The sequence below is a fragment of the Phaethon lepturus genome, unplaced genomic scaffold (genome assembly GCF_000687285.1).
Source record: "Phaethon lepturus isolate BGI_N335 unplaced genomic scaffold, ASM68728v1 scaffold14742, whole genome shotgun sequence".
Lineage (NCBI taxonomy): Eukaryota > Metazoa > Chordata > Aves > Phaethontiformes > Phaethontidae > Phaethon > Phaethon lepturus.
The window spans coordinates 4008-31785 of NW_010521372.1; the positions used below are offsets into that span (position 1 = coordinate 4008).

A 27778-nucleotide genomic window follows, 5' to 3' on the forward strand; every position below is an offset into this window, starting at 1 on the left:
TTTGCATTCTCCCCATATGTCCTGGTGGAAGTGAGCCCCAGCTGTATCTGGATAAGCTCCACAGTCCTCCCTGGCTCTCTTGCTGCCGCTGTTGGGTAAATGAGAGGAGAGCCCGCGGGGGCTCTGAGGGTCTGTGTGCTTCCCCTCTTGCTGCTCGCCCATCAGGATCCCTCTTCCCTCTGCAGAAGGGGAGCCAGAGGAAACTACTTTTAGTGTCAATCCTGTTACTCGTCTTGCTCCCTCAGAAAACGAGGTTTTGGCAGTTGCCTGTGAGCTCTGATGCCTGTCTGTCAGAGAGCTGGTAGCTGCTTTCAGCCACTTTTGGCAGAGAGGCAGAGATCCTAAAGGTACTGAATTTCAGGAGCTGGTTGGATGCCATCAGTGTCCCAAAACGAGCATTGCCTGGGACGGAAAAGTAATTATAGCCCTCCTCTTACACAGCCTGAACATTACAGAGGCATGTGCTGGCCAGCCAGCCTACACATCCATACCTCTGATCCAGAGATGTCACCAACCAAAGCAGAGGAGGATGCTGGAGGAGATTGTGCAAGGTGGAAGACAGGGAACATGGAAGGGATCTGAGAGCACTTTGGATGGAGTAAGAGAAAATACAGGGGGTAAATCTTAGGTATTGTTTGCAGATTAGACAGGACGCAGCATTTCTACAGTACAGTCCTACATATCCTAAATGGTGGGAAATATTAAATATATTCAGATGAACCATCTCTCAGGCAAGAGGCTCCTGTTGCCTGTGATAGCAGACTGAGATACATCAGTTTGTTTCAATGGGTACTGCTAAGATGTTACCGAGTAATGCTTATAAACTTGTTAAGATGTTGTGATGTTGTGGTAGGTTTCATTAGGGTTTTCCTGCACCTTCCTCCCTGGGGACTCATGCAGAAGGGTGATGTGCAGCTGCTCAAGGTGTAGCTGAAGTTGTTTTGCTCCTAGCCTGGATGATATCAGAGTCTTTGCTTCTGTCTCAGATGTTGTGGAGTGCTGGAACATTGCTTCATCTCACTAGGACATCAAAACCCTCAAGCATCCAAAGAGGCTCTAAGTTTCTCCTATGATCTTCAGCGCTCTCAGTGTCTTGTGCTCTTTCTGAAAGTAAATCTATATTGAAACACAACTGTTAACAACATTGCCAATCAAAAAGCTGCTTGCTTTGGTGTCCTAGTATTGCTATTACTAACGATTAATTCAAAAGCCTCTTTTTAGTCACTGTTTGTGCTTCTGGGCATTTCCTGAAAATTTTTAGGTGGAGAGTAAAGGCTAAAGAGTAATTGTGTTAAAGCACAGGTTTAAATCTGTCTTGTAATCTTACCACACTTGCTGTTTCATAATCCTTATCTACAGATTTCCTGTTTGCCCGCATTGTCAGGAGTGGTTAATTTTTCTATTTTAAATGTAGATATAGAGTGGTATTTTCTAAGCATGTCAGCTATTTGGATTTCACTGAATGCCTAAATATTTAAGGCCAGTTTTGAAAATTCTGGAAATAGTACTCAAATGGCATAAACATTTGAAAAAGCAAATTCTATTTTGAATGTAAGTGAGTTTTGTTCCTATGTTTATCTGCAACTGTTTCTTTCTAAATTGCATTGAAAAGTCTAGATAATACTTACCCTGGTACCTAGCCTTCCATTTGATTAGGATCAATATGTTTCTAAGGAATACACCTTAAAAAGACTTTAACATACTAAAATCAAATTGCATCTAATCAGAAAAGAATAAATTTTGCTTTAAATACTCAGTTTTAATGCTTTTCCCTTGAAATATAGGTTCCTTCTTATCAGTAAGTTATTACTAAAATCTGCTGATTTGTAAATAAAAATTTTAGGCACTTAATTTTAATTCGTTGGCTGGAAGAAGGCGTGTGTGAGGGGTGACTCCAAGCTAGCTTTTCAGCTCGAGGGAGCTGCTGCTGGAACTGATCTGATTGAATAGCTGAAGAAACTATTCAGCCAAGAACTGGATCAGCAGGCTGTGGGTGTAGGCACAAGGCTGAACCTGTGCTGGACCCTGTTTTCAGCAAGCTGCTGCTTGCCAGCAAGTTCATGCTGGCTGACTCTGCGCATTCCGCTTTACGCACGCTCTTTGCCTGGTACAGTTCTGAGGTAAAAACCAAAAATAGCATTAGTTTTCACTATCTTTGCTGAAGTTGTAAACTGAGGGGTTTAGCACAGTAGGTAAGAGTGCAGAGGCAGATATTAATGATGGCTGAGGTGGCTGTTGGTTAAGCTGCGATCACATTGTGTTTCCAGATGTCAGTGTCTTTCTCCAGTAGTTTGACTTTTCTTTGCAATTTCTGTAACAGCTGTGAACTACTTGAATAATAAATTAAGTGTAAGTAAACAGCTGAAGTCTTACTAGATATTACAATAATTTCAAATTCAGTTCAATATGTTTGTTTTTAACAATAATATTAAAACAGGGCACCTAATGATTTTTATTTTCTTTCTTTTGAAATACTGATTCATGCAGATGCATGCATGTGTTGTCTATGTTGTGATATTTCTATGGCTGCAAGTGAAAGAGAGATGGTCAGTGGATAAATGTGTGATGTCTTTGGACATCCTGAAATAGAGGCGGGTTCCACGAGCTGCTGCTGGGAGAGGTGTGGGGCCAGACTGTAGCACTGATCTTGCAGCTGGAGAACTGAGAATTGGGGGGGAACACAACATAATCGTTTGGTTCTTCATAAAACTTGGTAGTGCTTTCACTGACTTCTTCCTCAGGGAAATCGGAAAGCCTGGTGCGATCGTATCCTTTCCTGTGGAGGAAGCCACACGACTGTTGCTTTCTTTCACACCTGTCATTTCCTTGCTTGAAAGTAGAAGTTGCTCAAGAAAAATATTATGATGGAGCTGTACTAAAAAGTGACGGGTGATTGTGACCCCTGTAAGTCCAGTGCTGAAGCTAGTGGAAGAGTCTTTGAATGTTGTTAATTTACTTACTCAAAAGGATTTAACTTTGAAGTTGATTTTGGTGCGAGCAAAAGATTGGAGCAGATGGGTGCCTCCAGAGGTCCCATAACTGCTCTGTGATTTGAAGTGCCCTAAGCTGGCCTGTCCAACTTTTTGAAAATCCCCACTGTGGCTGCTAGGTGGGCGACTGCCAAGCTCACCCTGAGTCCTGAGCTCGCAAGGGCCCCGTTGCGGTGCCCGGCCACAGCTCTGGGCTACCCTGTGGTGCGTTTTTGTGTGTCCCAGCCTGCCACCTGCTCGCTGCAGGGCATGGAAGAGCAGAAGCTCTCTCCAGTTCCAGGTTTTGCTCTCTTCTGCCACTGGCTTTAGCCTTACGTTGACCATAGCACAAGAATCAGCATGATGTTCTTATTTTGTGCGCATATGTGTATTTGGGTGGGGAAAAAAACTAATTGGAGACTTGAAGTCACGCAGTCCATTGAGACTTCAAGAGACTCGGTTGGAGACTTACAGAAAACATGCTGTACATCTCTAAAATCAGTGAATTAATCTTTTGCTTGCTGGAATTCCTAAAATGTATAGACAAGTTAAAAATTAGATTTTTAAATATTTTTGCCTTTTGTAGTCAGTATTATAGCCCTCAGTTTTTATGATGCCTTTGTGTTGCTTGGTGATGTTTATGTACCAATGCCAGCCTGTTACAAACAACAAAGGAAAATGGTTTCTCTTGAAAAGACTGTGAACTAAAATTTGGCAAAGAAAAAATATTCTTCGGCATGTTTTAAGAGCTGTTTTCTGTGACAACATAACAAACTTTCCTTCTTATTTTTGAATGTTTCTGAAAAATTAAGTTTCTTAGCCATTTGATGTTTAGTCTAATTTAGAGACTTACTTCTCTGCCTGCATGTGTTCAGGATCTCTTTAAAATAATGTTCATCTATTGTCTCTGAAACCCTGAGCTAGTGGATGCAATGAGATGCTATCTCCATTTCCTCTATTTCCCTTGAAAAGGATATATGAAAACCCCCAGTTTCAGCATCAAGTTTTGAAGCCTCATTTGCTTTTGGAACTGATAAAAAGAAGAAAATTAAATTAAATCTTTTGAAGATTTGTCATTTGTTTTGGTTTGTTTTGTAGGTTTTTGTCAAGCAGGCAAGGATTTACGGTTAGTATCTCTGTGCATGGAGCAAATTGATATCCCAGCAGGCTTCCTGTTAGTAGGAGCCAAATCTCCCAACCTTCCTGAGCACATTCTGGTCTGTGCTGTTGACAAGCGGTTTTTGCCAGATGATCATGGAAAAAATGCACTTTTAGGTAAGAGATTTGTTTTTTTCCGTGCCATAATAATTCAGAGAAAAAGGTCAGTTTAAAATTATCTAAAGTCATTTCAGCTAATAACCTTCTATTAGAAATACATTGAGGACAGGCTTGTTTTTATTAAATTAAATCTGTAGCTCAACCTGCCTTAAGAGCCCATTTTAAAACAAGTCCCCGATTCCACAATTAACCACAATTGAATCTTGGTGATTTCTGTGTGGGCAGAAGTCAATTGCAGCCCTGACATTCTAAATGTGAACTATCCACATACTCTTTATCTCTATTGATGCTTACAGCATTTTCATTTAAGAAGAAATACGCTCATGCAACTGTAGAAGATGAGCTATCTATTTTTATGTGGATTAAGGGAGAAATTCTGCCCTTGGCACCACCAGGAACATTGTTCTCAATAGGAGCTCTGAGGGCAGTTTGCCTCTCAAAATCTAATACATAGGGGAAAAAAAACACATTTACGTCATAATTGGTTACATTTATGAACTTTAAAATTTTAATACAAGGATACTTCTTGGTGATTGAAGACAGGCGTATGTGCACCTAGATTTTCTGCCTGGCTCAGAACTGGTACACATTTTAACAGGCTAGTAAAAGTGATTTAATGTATTTTGGCTCCTTTAGCCTGTTTTGAATTTGCTGTCTAATTTCTCCCTCCAGTCATTGTGCTGCCTAGAATATGTTCAGAAAGACCTTTCAACAGGGAAGAAATTACGATAAAGCATAAATACCCTGATTTAACTACATTGCTAGTTTGGACCAGAATTTAAACAATATTTGGCATAACTGTTGAAAACACCTCCTTTTTGTACTTCTGAGCTTTAATGTTATTTCTCCTTTAAACCCATTTAATATGCTACTACACACTGTAAACCTTTGGACCTGCAGCAGAAATCCCACTGGCCTGAGTTAGATGGGAGCTGTGGTGTGATGTGCCCTTGCCTGGGTACAGTTGGGGATGTGGGATTGTGGAGTACTCTGGCATATACTGCCATCCTCAGAGGGGCTGCTCCCCCACTGAGCAGGAGAAGTGTCAAGTGTTGATCAATAGGAACTATCTGAGAGACAGACAGATGGTGTTTAGTCTGATTAAATGTGGTACTACTTGTCTTTGTTGGTAAGCCTTCCTCCTCCCTCAGGTTTGTATCCATCTATCATCTCTGATATCATTTGATAATGAGCCTAGTGACTCACAACTCTGCTCTGGCATTGCTGATGTTACATATTTAAATGCCTCTAGGCCTGTGTACCTATGGAGCAAAGAATTGACTCGTTAGCTCTGTGAGACCCTGATGACTGTTTCTGACAGCTATAAAGATGCACCAATAATTCCTGTAAGTTGCATGGGAGAAGGGAAGGACTCAGAGTTCAGTCTCAGGAGAAACAGGATAAAGAAATCTGCTTCTGGCATCCTCAGCAATAGGATGGTAAAAGATGATGATGAGGCACAGTAAGGCTAAAGACAGTGGCCTAATTAATAAGAGTTTTATGGAAAATGCGTTCTGTCAAAAAGGCTGAATATATTTTTCATAAAACTACAAATTTAGTTGACAGGTAAGTGTAGGAACCAGTATTCTCTCAGGTGCTTGGTGTTGTGGAAAATAATGATACTAGTGAGGATGAGAAATCAGTTCTGTTACAGATGTTGAACTGATTAGTAAATGGAAAAAAAAAAACCCAAAAAAGCATTTCTATTAGGTACTCATCAGCCCAGCACTATTATAAATAATTATTGATGTTCCAGAAAGAATATAAAATTTTTTTCATTAAGGGTTGAAAGTGATTCACAGGTGAGTGGAGTGGCAAATAAGCCAGGGGAGTTTAATTGTTCAGCATTAGATAATAGAGGGCTTATTCAAACAAGGATTTTAAGGCAGGCCCATTTCAGAATATGCCCTCTGCTTTATTCTGGAAGATATTAGACCGTTCCTGTCTATGTGCAACACTGCCATTAACATAGTTGTGAATGGTGCTGGGGTTCTCTAGATCTCAACTCAAAATTTCACTCCCTTATGTGAAACCATGTTGAAAATGTTGCAGAAAAGCAGTCTTCTGCTGTTATTCCTAAATATGTTACTTTTATGAGAGGTTCTAGGTTTTTAAAAAACATTCTGAAGCACTCCTAACTTTTGCCATGACAATCTTGACATTAAATGATTGCTTTTAAGACTTTTAAGCTCTAAGATCCAGCTTACTTGGGAAGTGCCTTGTATAAGGAGTCTCAAGAGAAATTCGTTAAGGTTAATTTTAGCTACATGAAGTTGCAGTGGCTACTATGGTTTAGACACTGTTTTGAGAGAGGGAAGCATGCAGCTTGGCACCCATGGTGTTTAATGAAGAAATGTGAAAGTTAAATAGGAAACCTTATAAAAATTTTATAGCTGGCCATCATAGCCACCCTGCCTCTTCAAGTAGTTATTCCTCTCTGCACTGTGTAGAGTGAAAAATTAGTGGTAGGATTTTGGCATAAGTTAGTATGACTTAGAAAGATGAAAGAGTTTCAGAAAAGCTAAGACTAAAATCTGCCTGTTTGGCTGCTTCCTGACACATGTGTGCTGAGCAGAGCACCTACAGTAGCTATCTGTCTGGAGGCCTCCAGTCGCTCTGAACTGGATGTGCAGGTAGGTTGAAGTGGCCTTATTCTTAGCAGATAGCACAAGTCATTTTGTGTGTAAATCTTCTGCTTCATTCTTCCAGGATTTTCTGGGAATTGTATAGGCTGTGGAGAAAGAGGATTTCGATACTTCACAGAGTTTTCCAATCATATCAACCTGAAATTAACCACTCAGCCAAAGAAGCAGAAGCACTTAAAGTACTACCTAGTAAGAAGCTCCCAAGGTGTACTATCAAAGGGACCCCTTATTTGCTGGAAAGGTAATTAAGGTGCCCATTCGCTTAGATCTTTTTTTATTATATTAGTGTGATGTTGAATGAAAAGTTGAAAGCTGCTGTTGAAAATGTGTGCATTCAAAAGTAGCTCTAGAAGATTACTTTTTTTACTGCTTGAAGGAAAAATTCCCACTGATTTCAACAAAGTCTGGATTTTTCCGAAGAGGTTTATTTAAGTCCTAATGGTAACCTTGCAACCGTAAATTGTCTTCCTCCATCTCCCTATGCTATCAGTGGGAGCCCTAAATCTACCCTTCTTGGGATGTGCAGCCACCTTGGTAGAAGGAATAAGGTTGCTCAGTGTGCTGATTCTGTTCTGTGCCTGAAGCAGGATGACTCACAGCCAGGGCTCCAACACTGGCTTTCCACTGATAGTCATCTTAGCAGGTACAATTCAATCTGTCTAATACCCGAGGACAGCTAGCACGCCATACGATTAAGAAAGCTCAGATCACTGAACTTAGGGGAAGAGGAGAAATCTTGCATACTGTTGCCGTTTACGGTGTGTTTTACACTTGGGCTTACCCTCTACCGGAGCAGCCTGTGCAGTATTGTTATGTGCTAAAGAGATGACATTTGTGACCACAGGGCAAGGTAGCCATGGGGTTGTTACTGGAGGATGCAGGTTTTTGGAGCTAGAGCCATGCAAAGACTCAAGGAGAGAATAATTTACCTATGTCTGTCTACTAAGTTGGTATATATGCAGACTGCTTGTCTTCCTCAGCTGTGGTCTCACTCAGTAAAGATAGAGTTTGATCTGGTGCGTGTTGCCAAAAAGGATGATGTGAGGAGAGGAGAAGCTCCACAGGAGGACTGACACGCATCTGAAGAGTCACATCCTGATGTGAATGGCAGCATGACACCAGAGAGAGATGGTTATCACCGAGCTGTATGAGTGATTATAGTACTGTATTGGTTAGTGGTTCAAAGGGATCCTGGCTTCAGCTGCTTTCTCCATTACAAGTGTAATTATCTACTATGTTAGAGTGGATATGTTTTTCAGCAGTGTTTTTCACAGAAACTACAGAAAGATTTAATTTGGTAGTCTCTTTTTGAAGTTCTAAATACAGAAAAAGGAAACCTTATTTTAACTTTGGAATCCTTTTTCTGAAACTCCTCCCTGATGTTCATGCAGTTGGGGTTGGTGTGTGTCCTGGTAAACACTGTCAGGTGTAATGCACTTGTGGAAGAGGCAGACACGGGGGTTGCTTTTGGTTATATGGTGATTGCAAGAGTTTTGAGCACCCATGAAAGTTTAGAAAGACCAAGAATCAACCTCTTGGGCATATACTTTGATAGGCTCTATCCCCATATTGCTACCATCCGTCTGGTAACCCTTCACCCTTTACTTACATTAAAGGTCTAATTAGAAGAAGAGAAATGCTCTTAAACACCCCCTTCTCTTCAAACAGAATCAGATTAGATTTCAATTTAAAAAATAGATTAATGTGTAATATTTAAGGTCACTTTCTCCTCGCTCAGCTCAGTTTTCATCCAGACAGACACCCACAGCACTGAGATGTCCCTGAAGATTTTGTGGAGGCATACTAAGAACCTGGGTTTCAGCACAGTTTTTCCTTTTAAAGGGCAACATATGACGGTTTGTATAAAGGTTGTGCACAGAAGTCACCGAGTGTTTCCTGGGATATGTCCAATACTTTCAAATCTCTTGGAAACTGCGAACTGAGGGCTCCTGCCATTTTGCAGCATCTGGTCTGTATTTGCCTGGCTTTTCGAGTGGCCCCCAGGGAGGTTTTCTTAATTAGAAGACAAAGTTGACTAAACTGCAAGAGCCGTATTTTCATTGAATGCTGCCATTTGCCGCTGTTTGTCGTACGTGCTGTATGTATGCTTTTAACGTTTTGTCACCTTTCGCCACCGCATTGCTGAACTGTCGCTACTGGAAGGCAGGCCTTGTTAATATGTACTGTAGCTGCTTCGTTTGCAGAATGTAGAAGCAGGCAATCATCTGCTGCTAGCCTCTCTGCTAAACCAAATTCTTCGGTGTCACCGTCCACGACCCCAGAGGGTGGATCAGCTAATGGATACAAATCAGGGTTCACTCAGACAGGTAGGAGCTGAAAGTGCTATAAAGATAACCATTGGGGGTGGTAAGTTACCTCAGATATTGTTGGTTCAGCGATGCTGTAAACAGCTGGGTATTTACCTCAAGCCATGTATAGATTACAGCGGGGAGCATGCCTTTCAAAATTTGCTTTGTGAAAGATTAAGACCCAGGTGAGGCTGAAGGTTAGCTTAGTCCTCGTAAGAACAGTCGATTAAAAAGTATTAAAAGATTTTTTGATGCATGTATTTGATTCTGTGTCTCCCTGTGTTTGCTTCATTTGATTTTTTTATGGATCTCAAAAAACTTGAATTACACATTTATAGGGAGGTGTTTGCTTAGTATATAGGTTAGGTTATTTGTCTTGAAAAGGAAAAAATCCCCTTTAGTGGGGTTAGGGGGGCAGCTTTTATTTATTTTCTTGCTTATTTATTTATTTATTTCAATTTTATTTCACACAAGGGTGTACTTAGGATAACAATTTCCCCATGCACATACAGCAGTTTTGTGTTACGTGAGCTAGGATGCATCTCATAACTGTTCTAGAAAGCTATTAATGACATACTTACACAAGGAGAAACTAAAAATCAAATGGACATTGGCTGACAAAGCAGCAGCATCTTAATTTCATTTATGTGTTTTATTGCAAATAGCCAGGGTGCTTTTCTTTGAGCTTTTTTTCTCATTGCTTTATTGCAGCTTTGTCTATGTTGTTATATGTTTTTGTGTCTGTGTGTGCTATTTCTTGAAAAATTAAAAACAGGAAAAAACCTTCTTTTAATTGTTGTAATTGGTTGATATGTACATATAGAATATTTATTTCTTCAGAGGAGTATGAAATGCAGATGAAAAACCAAGATTGTTAAAATACTTATTCCACTTACAAACTATATTAAAAAAACCACACAACCAAACAAAAGCTGAGCATATGCATTCTTATGAAATTGTAATCACTGATCAGTATGTTCAGAGACACTTTCCCCAGCTGGTCACCCCTGTCTCTGTTTAGGAAGCTGTATGCTTTAGGCTTAGGTGAAAATGAAATCAGAGTGTTGTTTAAACATCTGCATTTCATTGCATGATCCCTTGGCTTCCAGATCCTGGCATGAGAACTGGGCAGATGCATGAGAACCTATTTATTTGAAACAACAAGCGATCCAATATTTACACAGCTTTGTCTTCTATTGTACCTGCCAAGTTAATAGATACACGTTTTATATACTGCTTTCTCCTTATCACCTACTGCGATTTTCAGTCTGCTTGGTGTTTTTGTGTGTCACTGTTTGTACTCTTAGGTCACGGTTGTCAAAACCTTTTCATCTCCCTCTACTGTTATCTTCCAGTGAAGATAATGCCACATGCATACATATGAATCCCCTGTGACTGGGAGAAGGGGGGGGGGCACCTTTTTTCAGTGGCGTGAATTCTGGCATGTGTCGCCTATGATGGAGGTCTGACTTTTTCTCTCCTAGCCTCTGCATAGCTGCTCGTACTTCGAGTTGAATTCCGAGTTATTTTAAAACAGGAGTACTTATTAGCAAGTTGCTTTCTGAAATTGTTTGCAGTTTATTGTCAGCTCATACCCTTTTTTTCCTTTTAAAGTTGTGTAAATATTTCTGTTTCCTGCCCTTGTTGAGTGAGCAGTTCAGTCTCCAAGTTCTAGAAGACACCTGTAGGTAGACAGTTATGGGCACACAGAGAGTTCTGCACTGAAATGGTAATTTTGTGATAGAAATTAGAGCATAAGGGAATGTTGAAATACCATAGTTAAAGTGGCCATGACATTACAGTCAGCTGTCCAGTCCCCCTTTCAAAAGGGTGTGGGAAGATGCAGTTCTGTTGCAGAGGAGAGATGACTAGCAATGCAAAAATGTCTGAAACCTTGAACAGTACCAAAAATTCAGTTTTAGGCAGACACACGAGAGGGAAAACTTCAACTCAGGTGTAAAAAGGGTGTTAAGCTACTAGAAACAAGGTTTTACAATAGAAAGATGAACAATTTTAGTAACTGGTAGCACTATGAGTTCTGGTTAGGTACCAGTGTGATGTTTAAACATATGCTAACCATACCTGCCTTCATAGATAACGTGTCAAGAAAATAGATTAGAACTAGAGAGAAGGAAAAAACCCCAAAGCTTCTGGAAAGTTTACTTTGCAGAAAGCTTTAACACTACATATTTGCTACATCATATTTAATGAGACCAGCGTTTTCCTCCAAAGCTTCTGACCTGGTGGTCTATTTTGTTAGCCATTCAGCGTATTTCCTGTGAACATGGACAAGGTTTTCCCGAGGAGCAGCAGCAGCCGAGGCTTCTGTGCTCGTTCCCCATCTCAGTTACTCCGTCTGGCAAAGCAGACTCTCCTCTTCTCCCTCCTTCACCAAATGGTGTGTAGCCTGAGGGTGAATGCATTTGGCAGATCAAGTCTTTGCCTTCTGTTTTCTTTCCCTGGCTGTTTTACTAGTACATCTGTAGGTGAACTTAGCCTACTTGGCCTACTTGTTGCAAACTACTTTCTGGACAGAGGCTGAGTTAATATTCTTTCACCCTGGTTGTAACAATTTGGATTTGTCAGTGTATCAGCACTTGAATGTCAAATTTTTCTTGAAGTAAATTGCAGATATTAAATGCCTGATGTTAGAGGCCTGCATGCTGAGAGGTTTGGAATCAGATCGAGTTTTACACTGGGCAAGTATTAGAATTTGTTTGTTCTACAGTTTATCCATCTATAAAATAGGGTTAATATTTTTCAACCTTGGTGAATTGCTCTAAGAAGTTGCTGTTTGTTAATTCATGCAAAGAATTTGGCCTCAGACACCCTTCATTTCTTACTCAAACTTATAATTGGAAATAGACTTTTCATAGCCTTATAGACAGTAGTGCTGTAAGGAGATTATGTATTTATACTTTTTTCTGATCTAAGTCAAGCTCAGCTGTGTCTGACAGAGGTTTGATAACTTGGTCTTGAAAATCTCAGGTGGTGGAGTTTCCACAACCTTTTTAGGTGACTTATTCCAGTGCTTACTCCCTATTCTTGCTGGGGGCAACTCACATAAGCTTTTTGCCTTAGCTTTCTCCTCTGTAACATGGGATAGCTCTGTTTACTTGCCTGTCCCACAGGGGTGTTTTGAAGAGCAATGAGATAGCCATTTCTACAGTTAAAATATGTTTTGTGTGTATGTGAATACAAAATATTGTGAAAGAGATTCATCAGATTATGAGATTATGTAGAAATGCCGATGAAATGTTTGTTAGAACTCCTAGAAGATACCGATACATAATGATTTCTCAGGAGTGTAAAAAAATTGTTTGCCTTATATGCAGAGATGAGCTTACATAAATGTGTATGACTTTCATGTGTATATAATACAAATTATATATGCACGTACATATATATATATATATATATATAATTTTTAATCATGACTTAATTAAACAACTTTCTTTTCTCAGATCCTTCAGTATTCAGTCCAGCAAAATCATCTTCTGCTGTTAACTTAAGTGGAACTCAAGACCCTCCCCGGAACAAGAACATTGTGAAACCTCTGGCTTTGTCAGTACAGCTCGTAGGAAAGGCATTTGCTGCAGGTATGGCTTTGCTTTCCAGGATAGCTGAGAGCCAAGGGAATTACCAGCTTAACAGTCAAGAAATAGGGAGTCATCTTTTTGGTGGAAAAAGGAAAGAAAAACATTCACTATCATTCTCCAAAACTCTCATATTCTTGCAGTCCTCTGCACAGAAGATTTCCATGGCCATTACTGTTCCCAAACTGAGCCACACCTTGGCTTTCAGATTTGACATTCTAGTAAAAGTGCATGTCATATCCCTTTTTGCACTTCCTAAGATGTCTAAGAGAGCGTAAAAGTCACCTCTTGATATGACACTGATTCTTGCCTGAGTAACTGGGAGCTGTGTGTTGTTCTGCATTTCTAACAGATATAGTTCCTCCAGATACATTTAATGGAATTCAGTCTCATTTAAAGGAATTTTACTATCTGTGTTTTCTTATTTATTTCTGTAGCATGTGCTTAATGAATTAGAACCCTCAAATGTAGCATCTAAGTCCCTCACTGGTACTCTGTTGTGATATTCTGATTGTTTATTAATTTAGCTGGTTAGTCCTTTAGCCAATGAAAAAAAAAATTATCACACTTATTACAGGGAAGTATGCTTGAATAAGAAAAAAATAGAAATTTATTTGGTTTATAGATGCCCATGAGCATTACATTTTATACATGATGTATTATATCTGCTATTTTACACAATATATTGTTATATACACATAATATTATTAAGTTGTATCTAATGAATCATTTACAGTTCTTTCTGTAAAATACCCTTTTCGCCTCCGTACTTGTGTAAGGAAAAGAATTGATCATGCACTGAAATTACTTCTCACCATTTTAACCACTTCTGTAACTGACCCACATCCACTATATCCATCCATATCAAATCTTTGACTCAGAGTACAAATGGGGAGCTTACAATGGGCAAGTGATGTTATTCAAATTTTGCTAACTGGCAACCTGAGAACCTTGTGCCTGAATTTATTTGGATGACTGCGGCTGGAGGGTTCCACGTTACATTGTTTTAAGCCAAATACCCACATCTCAAACTCTTTCTGTTGCAGCTGACATCAGCAAGCTGCTGTACCATCTCCTGCTGTTGCTCCTGGAATATGTTCCTGGGAGCAAAATCCTTGTGGAGCTGGCGGATATGGCAAGGAGCTGTAGTCCTCAGTGGGCTCCATATCTGCTCTATGCAGTTTATGCCCTTCTTTTTTTTCTCTCCTGCAAAAATTAGTCTCTGAAAAAGAACAAGAAGAAGCTCAGAAGCGTGAGGATAACTTCTTGTGATCCTCTGTTGTTGTAGTTTCATTTAATGATCTGAATATAGTGGGTCTGGCCAGGGTGTCTGACCTGCTGGGACTGGAGGATTGTCTTAGGCCAAGGTAGCAAAATTAAGCATAATTTGCCTCAGTAATGCTCACAGCGTGTATACAGCAAACTGTCCTGTCTTCTCTGCCCAGTTTCGCTTGCTAAAGCTTTAGATTAGAGCCCTGTAGTGAATTACTGTGTATGGCACATGAGTGACTGCTAGAAAAATATATACATGCACCAGAGAGGCTTATAAATCTTTAGAAATTTAATTCATTATGTGCTTTTTAATAAATTTTCAGTGTCTAAAAAAATGTGTCACAAACTTCCCAATATTTTGTGTGTGTGTGTGTGTAATTTTGTATTTTATTTTAGTGGGGTTTGTTTTGGATTTTTTTCTTCCAGCTATCCTCCTCACTCTGAAATCTGGAGACCCCCTTTCAAGATTAGGATTTTGTAGCCTGTGCCCAGATTATTCTCTGCCAAGTACACTTCATGCTTTCCTTGGAGTATGTTTCTTTGTCACGCATCTTGCCCTGCTCTTTTGTGTCTGCATGCGGCGGTATTATTTTGTTTGTTTTCAAGATTGTCTCAAGCCACACACTCTGTATTTTATTATACTCAGCTCCTCTTTCACTGCGTGCCACTGATGTTGCTAATGGAAACGCTAATGGAGGAAGAAATAGTGTATTGAGTTCTACAGTCTCTCGGCCAATGCCTCTCTCGACATCTCCAAGCCCTGGCTGTGCAACTGGAGACCAAGGTAAAGAAAGCCTCTCTGTTCTTTTATTTTAAGCTGCACTGACTGTTGGGCCTGAAATTTGTGATTTTGTTTTTCTCCTCATCATAGCTGTTTCTGCAGTTCAGTCTTTACAGAGCCATTTGGTTTTTGGCATGATCATTAATGATAATGCTGTACTTTTTAACACAGGTAACAACATATTTCACATCATGGTCTGGCTTCGTGTAAATCTAGGTGTAAACCTCTGGTGCCGAGTGGCATGATAACAGCTCAACACCAATGTGAAATGGAGATGTGGGCTGGAATCTGGTCGCTTGGGACGATGGGGTTTAGAATTAGTTTTTACTTTCCTTCTCAGCCTCAATGTCCAGTTCTGGACCACCAAAGAAACGTCACCGGGGATGGTCTCCTGGGTCCCCAGTTCCTCCTCCTGGTTTAGCGGTACCTGTTCCTACAATTCGACCTTCAGCGAGAACAGGTAAAACTTTAATAATACAGAGATGTCATTTGTAAAAAGCTGTACTTGGCCAGACCAGTAGCCCTGTGCTGCTTCTCTTAAGTGTTGCACAGAAAACATAACAGAGCTTGTTGAAGTACTTATGGACATCATGGAGAGTTTTTCAGTTGCCCCAGAAAAGCACACATGATTGCCTGGTCCTTGTTGCCATAATCTCAGATGGGACACAGGGAAAGTGAAACTACTGGGTGAGAGAGGGAAAAGCAAGATGCAAAGAATATTAATAAAGCTATGCAAGTCCCCCAAATGTAACTCAGTTCTTCTAAAATTGTGCAGGTGTATGGCTATATGAACATACTTGAAGGCTTTCCATTAGCCTTCGCCTTGAATGTTATATCTCAGTCTGGTGTGGCATGCTACAGAAACTGTACACTCTGCTCCTGCACAGGAAAAATGGCTTTATATAATTTTGGCCTAACAAAGGACACTGATGTCCACTAGGTCATGTTTAGTTAGAAGCATAAAGTTTGTGAGACCAGATGTCTGTTGTGCGTGGAAGAGCTGTAGGAGAGATATGTAACATCATGATATGAAATAGGATTGCTTACAAGTATGTGTGAATACTCATCAATATCCATGTAGGTACCTTTTTACACATAGCCATTAATAAAACTGTTCACTGTTTAAGCATTTTTCAGTTGTGAGATTTGGCATACTTCGTAAAGGGGAATAAACAATTACTTATTCCTGTCTCCATAGACCAAGAGCATAAACATGCAAGGAAGAAAAAAAGCCACTTGTCAATATGCACAATGTATTTTTAACTCTGCTTTGGAGGGCTTGGTTTTGAGACGTTTTGGAGTTAATTTTCAGAGATACTCATCATAGGAAGAATGGTTACATGATAGTGCAGGCTTGCCTACTTGAGCACTTCAATTCAGTCACAGCTTTTGTAGGTTTCTAGCTTGAGACCTGCTGAAGATATGTGATATAAGGCAGTGTCCCCCTTTTTGTCAAGTTTGTCTCCACCAATCTACTGCCTCTGCTGTCTACTCCATTTTCCATGAGTCTTTTGTAGTACTTCTTTTCTATTGGATAAACAATTTCCACTGCTAAAACATAGTCATTCGTTCATGCTGCCTTTGCTTTTGTATTGATGATGTTGTTTGAAAATCTGTTACAAACCACCAAATGAAGCCTGAGAAACTTCTGAAGCAGACTTCACACTGAAACCTGTTTACAGATTACAAAATTCTTGCACTTTGTTTCTTTGTACTTGTGAAAGCTGCTCTTGCTCTTTCATGAGTAAAGCCTCATTTTTCTCCTTGTGGCAACTGTCTAAGGACAGCTTTGAGATTTTGGTCTGTATTTGTTTTTCTTATCTATGTATATTCTAAGTCAGAAGTCAGAGCAGCCTTCTCCCTTGTATTGAGAGGCAGTATTGAGAGGTACCCTCCATCTTAAAGGTGGCCTTTTGGCTTAGTACTTGGCTTTGTTTAAAGATGCATATTCAAACCTGTGTTTTCCTCTCTCATTCTCACCAACAATACAGTGGTCAGAAAAAGTTTTATTTTAGGGTTGGTGCTACAGGAGGATATAGGCTCTTAATTTAAATTACTTAAAACTATAGCAGGAAATGCAGGGACCTTTTGAATTTTATTACAGTTAGTGATCTGTAGTAATTTTTTTCATTTGTTCATAAGGCCAAATCACAGTATGAGCCTTTTAGTAATGGAAGCTTCTCTTTTCTTTATTTTATAGACCCTCTTTTGTCAGTCCCAGTTCCTCAATCCATGTTAACTGGAATTTTACAGCCTCAACCCATCCCAGCAGGGGAGACTGTAATAGTTCCTGAAAACCTGCTGAATAACTCGGGAGTCAGACCAGTGATTCTGATAGGTAAGTCTTACTCTGGGGAATCAAATGCAGCATTTTGAACAAATACATGCTCCCCTAAGAGAAAGCGTCTTTTGGTTTCTTTTTGTTGGTTCTGGCATTAGTACAATATGAAGTCAGTTTGTCACAGATAATTTGCTTTAGTTGCTCAACATTTAAATTTGGAAGTTAGGTGATTTCTGGAGAACCTGATTTGCAAACATGTCACAACTAGGTCAAATTTATACAAAACCTCTGGCCAAATTGAAGTTTTGTACAAATAAGATTTTTGTAAAATCCAAGAATAGAAATATTTCCATGTAATGAAAATAGCTTTCCAGTGTAAACAACTTACAAAACAAGCAAATATTTCCTGCAGCATTTATAGTTCAGATCTTGAAGCCCAGGAATTCTGCATGTGAACCAGAAAACTGATTTGAACTGACTAATCAGAAGTAAATCATACTGACTTTTTGTCTTTTATAGTCCATACTTCTTGTAAGCAACTGAGATAACAGATCAGGCTTTTAAAATCCTCTAGCTGTATAAAATACATGGTTAAGCCTTAGAAAGACATTGCTTTTAATTCAAAAGTATGAGTCATAATGTGAATATCTCTTTCAACCTGAGCTATTTGGGCATACTATATGACAAAAGATGGGTCAGCTAGTACTGCCAAAATTTTGATGGGCTATTTTTTTGACTCTAAATCTCTTCTCAGTCCAGCATAGTACAGATGGTTGTATAAAGTAGCTTCAGTGTTAACAGAACATGCCTATTAATACAATCCATGGAATAATTTATCATTCCTGAAGAAATAGAGAATTTTTCCATGTCCTCAATTGCACAGATAATCCTCATACACCCAATTCCCGGAGCATTAACAGGGCCATCTACACTAGTAAATCCATCACGAATAGTGTTACGTTTCTGGTTTGTTTTGCTTAGTATTGTTTTCTGGAAGCCTGTTCTAAAGCTCTAGCATGGTGCTCTAATGGTTTTCAGTGAAACAGTTCCTTATTAAAGATGAGGGTGCCTACAGTCATCAGCTTAAGTGCAAATTGAATGCAGCCCCTAGGCTGTTGGAGAGTTGCCAGTGAAGTCCTCGGTTAAGCTAAATGTTAGTGGCCCTGAGAAGCAGAGTCCTATTAATAGTACAGAACCAGATGTACCCAAATGGATGGGCTTGGCAAAATCTGTGTGGAAATTTTTTTAAAACAAAAACATTCTCAAGGAAAAGAGGAGTTAGCCTGTGCTCATGTGCTTTACCTTACAGAACAGCATGTTTAGTTGTTGATGTTTATTTAACCTGTTTATGAAAACAGAATGGAAGCGTGGCAAAAAAGTGAAATCAATCACAGCAATACCACAGTGGTTGAATCAATGCTAATGTGACTTATGCTGCTTTTATAATGTTAAGATCAATGTACTTTTGCCTCCATTGATTTTTCTTTTTTGTACACTATATTATGGAGAATCTGTATTTAAAGGTCAGGGCAAGACCCTGATAGATAATATTCTCATTTGTATTTGGATAACAGCAATCTATTATCCTGCTGGTATGCAGTTATTGTTAGTTTTTGCAAATCTATGTGATCATTTGTTGTAAAATACAGCAAAGTATCACTGGCCTATCTCATTTATTTTGTAGGCAATTACAATGCCAAGAACAGTCACTCATGCAGTGTATTTTGCAAGTGAACATTAAGGAGAAGTTTAGAAATGCAAGATTTCATATAGTGGCATATTTTGTGAATTTCTGGTTTTATTTTTGTTTCTTTTATCAAAGGTTATGGCACTTTACCTTACTTCTATGGAAATGTCGGTGATATTGTTGTAAGTCCCTTGCTGGTGAATTGCTACAAGATTCCACAGCTGGAAAGCAAGGATTTGGATCTCCTGGGTCTGACCAGCAGTCAGCTGCTAAGCGTAGAGAATATGATACTTTTAACTATTCAGTATCTTGTCCAACTAGGTAAGCAGTTTGTCATAAGCACTTGTTTTTATTTGTGACGCTCTTTTTTTTCTCCCCCCCACCCCCTTCACCTCCGTTTCAGAGCCAATTCTCTGGCTATTTTTGTGCCTGGAAGAGGTCAGTGGCTCCATCTAGTGTGTGCGACTTGGCTACTGTGTTCATCAGACTGAAGTGAAGTGAATTTAAAGGCTGATACTGCTTCTGCTCTCCATATGGGGATTGACCAGGTCACCTTTGTGAAAATGGATTTGCAATGCAGATATCTCATTTGCTTAGGGTATCAAACCATCAGTTATCACAGCTCTTTCTAAGGTCACTCGGTCTGTTTTATTCAATTTTGTGACAAATGCTGGCAGATGTGTGATGGTCATCATTGTTTTGGTGACAGCACCGTTTACATGAAAACCACATTTGTTATTCAGGCTAAGGCAAGTGATTCAATGAATATCTCATTCTTGTAAATGTTTTTGAAATGGAGTCTTTGCAAGTTTGAGAGCAAACCAGCAAACCACATTTTCTTTCTTCAGTTGCAGGTCCAGACGTTTTTCCCTACCTTAGAGTAAAAAGCATCAGTGTTAACAGTAACGTTTTAGAAGTTAAAGAATAATGCAGGATAGTGTTGGGAAACTTCTCACAGCAGTCTCAGTATTAACTTCTGTATTTGAAAAAATGCTGCTCATCATAGAGGAGTGTGAAAGGACTTTTGTGAAGAGCATTTCCGTAATGGTATGAAATGTTTTGAAAGAAGCACAACTGGCGATAACCCTATAATTTGGGGAGCAAATGTGCTCTGTGCAGGTTTCACCCACGGGTTCCTATACTTTGCTCTTCTCCCTTGATGCAGCACTGTTACAGACAGGAAGGAGGCCATCTTCTGTGTTGTAATACTCTCTAAGCAACCCGTTTGCTTTATCTGTCATTCTCTGCCTCAGTAGTCCATTGGATGCCATGTTAGAACTGACAGAGGGGTTTCTTTAGTTTTTACAGGCTGAATGTTTTTCTGTTGCCCTTCTCTCAGTGGTCTTAAATTTGTTATTTGAGGTTTTCATCTTCACTGGAAAGTTTGTAGTCTGCATGTTAAAACCAGCTGCTTCATACATTTCTGCATTGTTAAAGGCAGCTTGCAAATTTCCTTCAGAGAAACTTGTAGCCAGCTGATACAATATTTTCAAATAAAAATAAACTACTTATTGAAACTTATCTTGTCAGTGAACCACACTTCATGAGCAAATTCAACTTTAGATGGATGCAGCAAGTCTATATATCTGCTGCAAACTGCAGGAGGCTTCGTGCAAAGCTTCTAGAGCTGAGCAGAGCTGTGTCTAGTGAGCACTGTGCCTTCAGCATAAAGCAGTTCCCTCATTAGCAGGTGTTCGTTTTGGCTTTTGTTCTTAGCTGTGCAAAGCTGAATAGTTTTGCATTTGGCCTTATGTGGAGATGGGCGCCAGCACCGTAAGATGAAAGAGCCTAATGAGGAGAAAAGTAAAAACATTCTGCAGAGCATGGGGATCAAAACATGTTGCTGGTTTGAATATTGCTACGAACGTAAAACCGTTGGAATTGTGACAGTTGCAATGAACTGTAGCCTTTATCCCATTTTGTAAAATCAAAGCAGATTAAAGATGATTGGAGGGCAGCCAGCTTCAAAAAGTTTTGATGAGAAGAAGAGACAAATACAAACATAAATTAACAGTTTATTCATATGAGCCTCTTCTTTTCTTGAGAGAGTAGGACTAAAAAGTTATTCTTTCTTCCAGAGTACAGTGCAAAAGAGTAAGATAAAGACAAAGATAAAAGAGCAGTCAGAACAATAAAATAGATAGAGTCTTGCCTGATTTTTTCAAATCTCACTACTTGTACAAAATATGTTTGCAGATGACTGTGATGGCAGATCATAAGAACATTATTCATGAAAGTGCTCCTTTTTTAAAAAAAATACATATCTGAGAATTCCTTCCAGTTTTTCTGTAAGATGATGACAACATTATTAATTGTAGGATAATGCTGTTGTGTTTTCAGAAATAAGCTGAGCAATCTCACAAAGATATTACAAATCAAATCCAACAAAATAAATGCATTTCTGATGCTTTTATTTTAAACCTACTGTGAAGACTATACACAGTTAAAGCTGTGATTGTGAGCCATAGCATTGCTGTAAATAAATTCCACTGACTGTGATAAAGGAATAAGTAAAAAAAGATCAAGAGGCATGTTTGATTTCAGTGGTTTTTTACAGTCTGTCTCCTGTACTTACTCATAGTTCACATTTGTTATTTTTGGCAGTGTTCATAGTGAAGTATTCTCAAGCTTTGTTTTCATACCTCACAGTACCCACATTTGCAGTATGGGTTACATTCTATCATTTGTAATCGCCTTCTTTTTACTCTTGTGCTCCTGTTTCTACAAGCACAATCTTATCCTCTGCAGTACTAAGGTCTGCGTTTTCGTTTTTCAGCCGTAGGAGACTTCTGGACCCTCTGTTAACTACCCGTCTAGAGTTATAAACTCATGTTCCCCTCTCTCTTGTTGTGGTACATTTGAATTGCTCTGACTGTGCGTGTGCCGTGACACTCAGAGGTGTTTTGTAGCTTCGGTGTCTGAATGCGCATCCAGATTCGAGGCAGGAACAAGTCTCTGTTTTCGGTGGAAGGGATAGTCAGACACTCAAAGCAAGAGGTTCTTCCAGCAATTCTCCTTGTCTGAGATGGCTGGAGGAGTAGTTCTCTGTGGGATGCATCATGAAGTCTGTCTGCCCAGAAATGGATGGCATTGGAATATGTTGTCTTAAACTGTAGGTGCTTTCGGAAGCATCACTATGTTAATAAGGTCTTTTTCAGATATTAATATTTTACGGTATTTGCTTTGCAGTTTTGTTTTCTGAAGTCAAGATGATCCTTTGTGTACCCATTTCTGTAGAAAAGCTTCCAAATATTCCCTTTTAACATTGACAGATTCCTCTATATGTATTTATGAAACTGTTCATAACCAAAATCAATATATCTATCACGTGATGTCTTCCATATCATCTGAATGAAATCCTGTGTGTTCTCATACAGAAGTCTTTCCATTTGTACGATTATTTTCATTTTCTTGGATTCATGGTGACCCCTGTGTCTGCAGCCTGTCTCTTACGTAACCTTTCTCAAACAGCAAAAGTTTGCTTTTATTTCTTTTAGTGTATAACATCTTTTTGTTGTGGTTGATATGTTGTAGATAAGCTTTATTTCTGCAGAAGATTTATCTCTCTGTCAATAAATGTCTGTTTTTTCTGTTTCAAGATCTTCAAAGACCTAGAATGCATGATGCTTTCTTAGAAGGGAAAAGAAAATATATTTCCAAAAAAGAGAACTATAGAGAATTACGCCTACGCTGCATTAAATTAGACTCATCAGAACTTTTCGGTTTGCATCAAAAATGAAAACAGCCTTGCATTTACAAGATTATAGTTGTCCTACCATCCTATGGTAACCGGATGGTGACATTGTCCATATGTGACTTCTCAAAAAGGCAAAATGACAACAGGCAGCAGTTTTTACAGACTGTACTATAGGTTATTTACCCAATCCCTGCCCTGCTTCTCACACAACCTTTCTGTTTCCTTTTTTTCACTGCCCATTTTGCTAGTTGTCTTTGGCCCTGAAAGAAAACATAAGACCAAAAACCCAGCATTTCACATAACTCTGGTATTTAAGCCCCCCCTTTTTTTGTCATAGAAAAGCAAGCTGCTGAAGTGTGAAGCTGTCTCCTTTGGCACTGACATGAGATCTTGGCAACTTAAGCTATGGTTATTTCTTACTCTTTGTTCATGAATATTTTTATCTGTTCCTGAGTATCTTTGACAATGAGACAAATCTTGCTGAGCAAAATATTAACTGAAGCTGAGTTGGGGGACTGATACTAAGATAGGATAGTTTATATTTCTATTTCCAGTTCAAGTTCACAGTACAGTTTACAAAGTCTGGCAAATGTAGATCTAAAGTTGCATATACCTCTTAAAGTTAGAAGTTCAAAGATTTGATAAATTAATCTAATGCAACTAAAGTAAAAGAAGACATTCAACATGTTTGTTTACATCCATGCTTAGTTTGCTAGTATGCATGATGAAGAAAAGCAAAACGAAGACCACTTGACGGGCTTTGTCATACTGCATGGCTGCAATTAGACTGTGAGGATAAGTATTTGAGTTTTCTGTGATAAAAACATATGGAGGCTACATGATTAATCCTTCTGTTCCAGGCAAAAGCCACATATTTTCCCACTCCCTTGTTTGTCCCACCACTTGCTGAAGGTAGAAGAGCTAGGAGTGAGATACCTCATTGTTAAAAAAAAAAGGGGGGGAGATGGTGGGAGAGAGCCATATGCAAAACCAAGAATAAGCAATGTGGGTAGATATCCACTGAGTAGCGAGTGGGTTTTGTAAATGTAAAAAATATGGTGAAGGAGCTTGTCAGATTAAGACAGACATGTAATTATTCCTGGTTCAATAACATTTTGATATGAGATACTGTTCTTCTGTTTGTTTTCAATGTAGGTCCTGACCAGATACCCCTGAGGGAAGAATTTGAGCAGATCATGTTGAAAGCTATGCAGGAGTTCACTCTGAGAGAACGATCCTTGCAAATGAGCACACAGTGTATCTCTGTGTCACCAGGTCAACTCCCTTGGCTTGCTAGGTTAATTGCTAGTGTGTCCCGGGACCTCGTGCACGTGGTTGTTACCCAGAATTCGCTGGCAGAGGGCATCTCGGAGACCTTGAGGTCTCTCAATGAAATGAAACATCAGCAAAAGCTACCAGATTATGTAGTTGCCATTTGCGCATCAAAGATAAGAGGAAATGAATTCTGTGTAGTAGTCCTAGGTGAGTATATGTGCAGCACACTTCGAATACCAATGCAATTTTGCTGAATTAATTTTCTCAAGTTGCTGTTCCAGTTTATAAATCCCTTTTTTTCTTTTTATTCTCCATGGTATTGTTACACTGCAATGTCACAGTTTAGTATTCCTCCATCAAGACTTGGAGTACTGATGTCCATGAAGATCTAGAAAAATAGCTGTATGCTAGTCATTACTACTCCTTGAGAGGCCTGAGACTTTATTTTGTGTAGCTACCTTAGAAGAAGTGACCCAGTGACAAAATAGTTTTTCTCTGTTTTGTGTAACAGCTGTGCTACTTCACATGGCAATATTGGATTGACCATAGTCTCCTGCAGACCACTATAAAAGAAAACATGCTTTTTATCCTTTTAACCATGTCGATTTTCAAATTCCATATTGGTGACTGGCTGTGATGTTTGTTTGTGTGTGTCTGGATGGAAGTGAATTTTGGCTAGTCGTCTTTCCTTTGTAAGCAGATAAATCAGTAATGTCAATTTTTTACTTTTTCTCACACTAGGGATAATTACTTTTTCATACTTACCCAGAACCCTCCATTCCATCTAAGGTACAAATACTTATTTTGCATATCATTTGTCACCCAAGTGTGCAAAATATAGGCAACTGCTTGCAAAGGATGTGCTAAACGAGTATAACTAACTCTTCCATCACTAGCGAAACAAACTTGAGACTGCTCTCCCAGTCTACTGGGTAAAGGCAGTGGAGATCCCTGACTGAAGATCGGTGTGCCCCACACTTGTACAACGAAAAGGTTGTGTTGATAGTACACCTTATTAAAGATTGCTCTCGCTTTTTTCCCCCCTCTTCTCCAGGTCAGTATCAGTCCAGGGCACTTGCAGAAAGCATGCTTACCACCAGTGAATTTTTGAAAGAGATCAGTTATGAGCTCATCACTGGGAAAGTTAGTTTCCTGGCATCGCATTTCAAAAATACATCTTTAGGTGAGTGATCCGAAGAAACAGAAGTTCTGGCCAAGACAGTCATTTCTTTAGGGTTGGTGTGTCTTCTGTTGAGCAGTTAATGCACATGAATACAGCTCTGCCCACTCCACCAAGCGGCATTCTTTCCTTCCCTCCATTCACCACGTGTGTAAAGGAGTGCTCATCTCCTTCACCCGTGCAGTGTGAGTTACCCGTGACAAAACATTTTTAACGCTGTTTATACTGCTGAATGTGACTGCAGGGCACCCATAAGAGCATGAGTCTTTTCTTGTTTGCACCGGTTTTTTTTCTTTTCTTGTTTTTCTTTTCTTCTGTTGTTTTTCTTTTCTTTCTTTTCTTGTTTTAGCACAGGTTTTAGAGGTTATTTTATAGTGTGTGTTTCTTTGTAATCATCAGATATCACCGCTGGCTGTAAAGGCACAGAGCTGAAATTATTCAGCTGTGGTTTCTTTTTTTGAAATTCATTCAACTGGCAAATCAGTAAATAAAAGAGAAAAATATTCTCCCTCCCTCTCTTCCCTGTATTTCCAGACCCTTGCCCCTTCACAGATTGGACATCAGCTATGTAAGAACATGTGTGTATGTAATGTTCTACATAATTTGTCTGAAATGGCTTCCAGATAATTTGGTGTTGCTACTTCTTATCTAGGTGATGATTTGGACAAGCTGCTGGAGAAAATGCTGCAGCAGCGAGGGGAAAGTGTCATTATTCCTTTTAATGGAGATGTTAGTGAGTGTGTGTCATCTCAGGAGGCAATTGCCATGGTTTCTACACAAGAACCAGGTAATTTTTTTTTACGTACAAGTTGTGAAATGAAATGAGTAGTTTGTTAAATGTCAAAACGCGTGTGCCTCAGAAGAGTCTGAGCGCACAGCTGTAGTCAGTGTGCCAACCTTCAGATATTAGTACTGCCAGCTGAATGTAGTAATACAGCAGTCTCTTAGACAGAAAATCTCTGTAGTAACCTTCAGCAGCATTTTTTGCCCTGTGTTTTATAATTCCCAAGCTAAAAAATGTGATCTTCTGTTCTGCACTAAGCAGAGTACAGAAGATGTTCCTTTGTAACGTTGGCAGTGTGGACTCGTCTCACCTTTTGCACCTAGAAAAGGAATGCAACCTTGGGCTTAAGGCAGAGGAGAACTCTGTTCTCGTTCTGATCTCCCCAGGTGTCCTCCTGTATCTTAACTTTTGATATTCCTCACTTTTCACATGTAAAATGGTAATAATATGTACTACACACTTGTGCCCTGAGTCTTAAACTTTCAGGGAAAGTGTTTTAAGATCTTGGACTGAAAGTGCTAGGCAAGTGTAATCTATAATTTGCTTATTTGAGCTGTGTCTTATTCAGCATAATGTGATGAGATACTTAGGTGCAAAAGATGAGCTAGGATTGCCTGTCTAAAAATGCTAATTATCATTTTCTCATTTTGGAATTCTTTCATTATTCAGAGTTTTAACCATGCTTTCCTTTTCATATGACAATAATGGTAAAAGATACATTGAGCTGCTGTGAACACTGAGATTCTTTTAGGTTCAGTATCAAAGAAATTCAACCTCCAATAAAGCTTTTTTCCCTGTGAAAGAAAGGTATGCTCTTGACTCTCATTAGTTAGCTTAAATCAATCAGCTCAGTGTTAGATCTGAATGAAAGCAAGGTGGTTTATAGTCTCCACATGGATCAGAAGATCCAATTAGGAACGCTGCCAGGTACTTTGTTCTGGCACCCCCAGAAGAACAAGTCTTGAGCTTTCTCAAAGGATTTATTTGAAGGGAGAACGATCTTTTGATTCGGGGGGGTTTTTTTGTTCTTACTATGTAATGGTGTGCAGCAGTGCTTTTTTAAACCTTCACATTTTCTTAAACGATTATTCTGAGCTAGTTTTGTCTTTAAAATATGGCTATACAGTGATTGAAGCTACTGGGAGTCTGCCTGAATTAAAAAAAAAGGAGAGGTAAGTCTCCTAGGCAGTGAGAGGGTACTGAAGTGAACACTGAGGCAGGTTTGAGCAGGAGATAAGCATGCACACACAAATACACATGTGTCTATATAAAACTAACATATCTGGTTTTCACCCCAAACGCCTTCCAATTTTCTAGTAAATTGCAAGTTTTTATAAAGTGGCTTATTACTAAAAAAAGCAACAATAGTTCTTGTGTATTAAATTTGCACTAATTTTGGATTTTTTTAAGAAATTTGTGCTAGGTAATTTTTATGATAAGCAGTCTTAATCAGCATTTAATTTGTAGTAGACATTAACAAAAACTGTAATGGCATTATAAGATTTAATTTGATAATCTGCAAATTGAAAATATTTAGGGACTAGTGAAACTTGGATTCTTGAGTGTAGAATTTACCTACTGGAAACACTGAAACACAGGAAAATGTTTTTATTTAGGGAAACATGAATGCTCTGGTGTGTTCCTGTAGAAAGCAAAACTCCAGCCCACTGTTCTCTCTATTAAGTTCAAATAAATCTGAGACTAAAATTTTGTTAAAAATCAAGAAACCTCCAAACAAATAAATGCCCTCTCCCAATAATTGAGATTTATAGGCTAGGTGTATTGCCTGTCTTCCTTTTACAGTGGATCATAGAATCACAGAATGGTTTGGGTTGGAAAGGACCTTTAAGGTCATCTAGTCCAACCCCCCTGCAATGAGCAGGGACATCTTCAATTAGAGCAGGATGCTCAGAGCTCTGTCCAACCTGACCTTGAATGTTTCCAGGGATGGGGCATCTACCACCTCTCTGGGCAACCTGTGCCAGGGTTTCACCCCCCTCATTGTGAAAAATGTCTTCCTTCTA

General features: G+C 39.2%; 1 protein-coding gene across 1 annotated transcript in view; it reads left to right on the plus strand.

Moving 5' to 3' along the window:
- The first annotated feature begins 529 nt into the window (after window positions 1–529).
- The window catches only part of GREB1L (growth regulation by estrogen in breast cancer-like), a 57587-nt gene continuing 30338 nt past the window's right edge, over window positions 530–27778 (plus strand). The window contains exons 1-12 of the mRNA XM_010281503.1: window positions 530–617; window positions 4068–4244; window positions 6957–7133; window positions 9097–9219; window positions 12666–12800; window positions 14716–14853; window positions 15191–15310; window positions 17051–17188; window positions 18954–19139; window positions 23671–23997; window positions 24845–24973; window positions 25623–25757. Of these exons, the coding sequence (XP_010279805.1) occupies window positions 530–617; window positions 4068–4244; window positions 6957–7133; window positions 9097–9219; window positions 12666–12800; window positions 14716–14853; window positions 15191–15310; window positions 17051–17188; window positions 18954–19139; window positions 23671–23997; window positions 24845–24973; window positions 25623–25757 (1873 nt within the window). The remainder of the gene's footprint in view (window positions 618–4067; window positions 4245–6956; window positions 7134–9096; window positions 9220–12665; window positions 12801–14715; window positions 14854–15190; window positions 15311–17050; window positions 17189–18953; window positions 19140–23670; window positions 23998–24844; window positions 24974–25622; window positions 25758–27778) is intronic.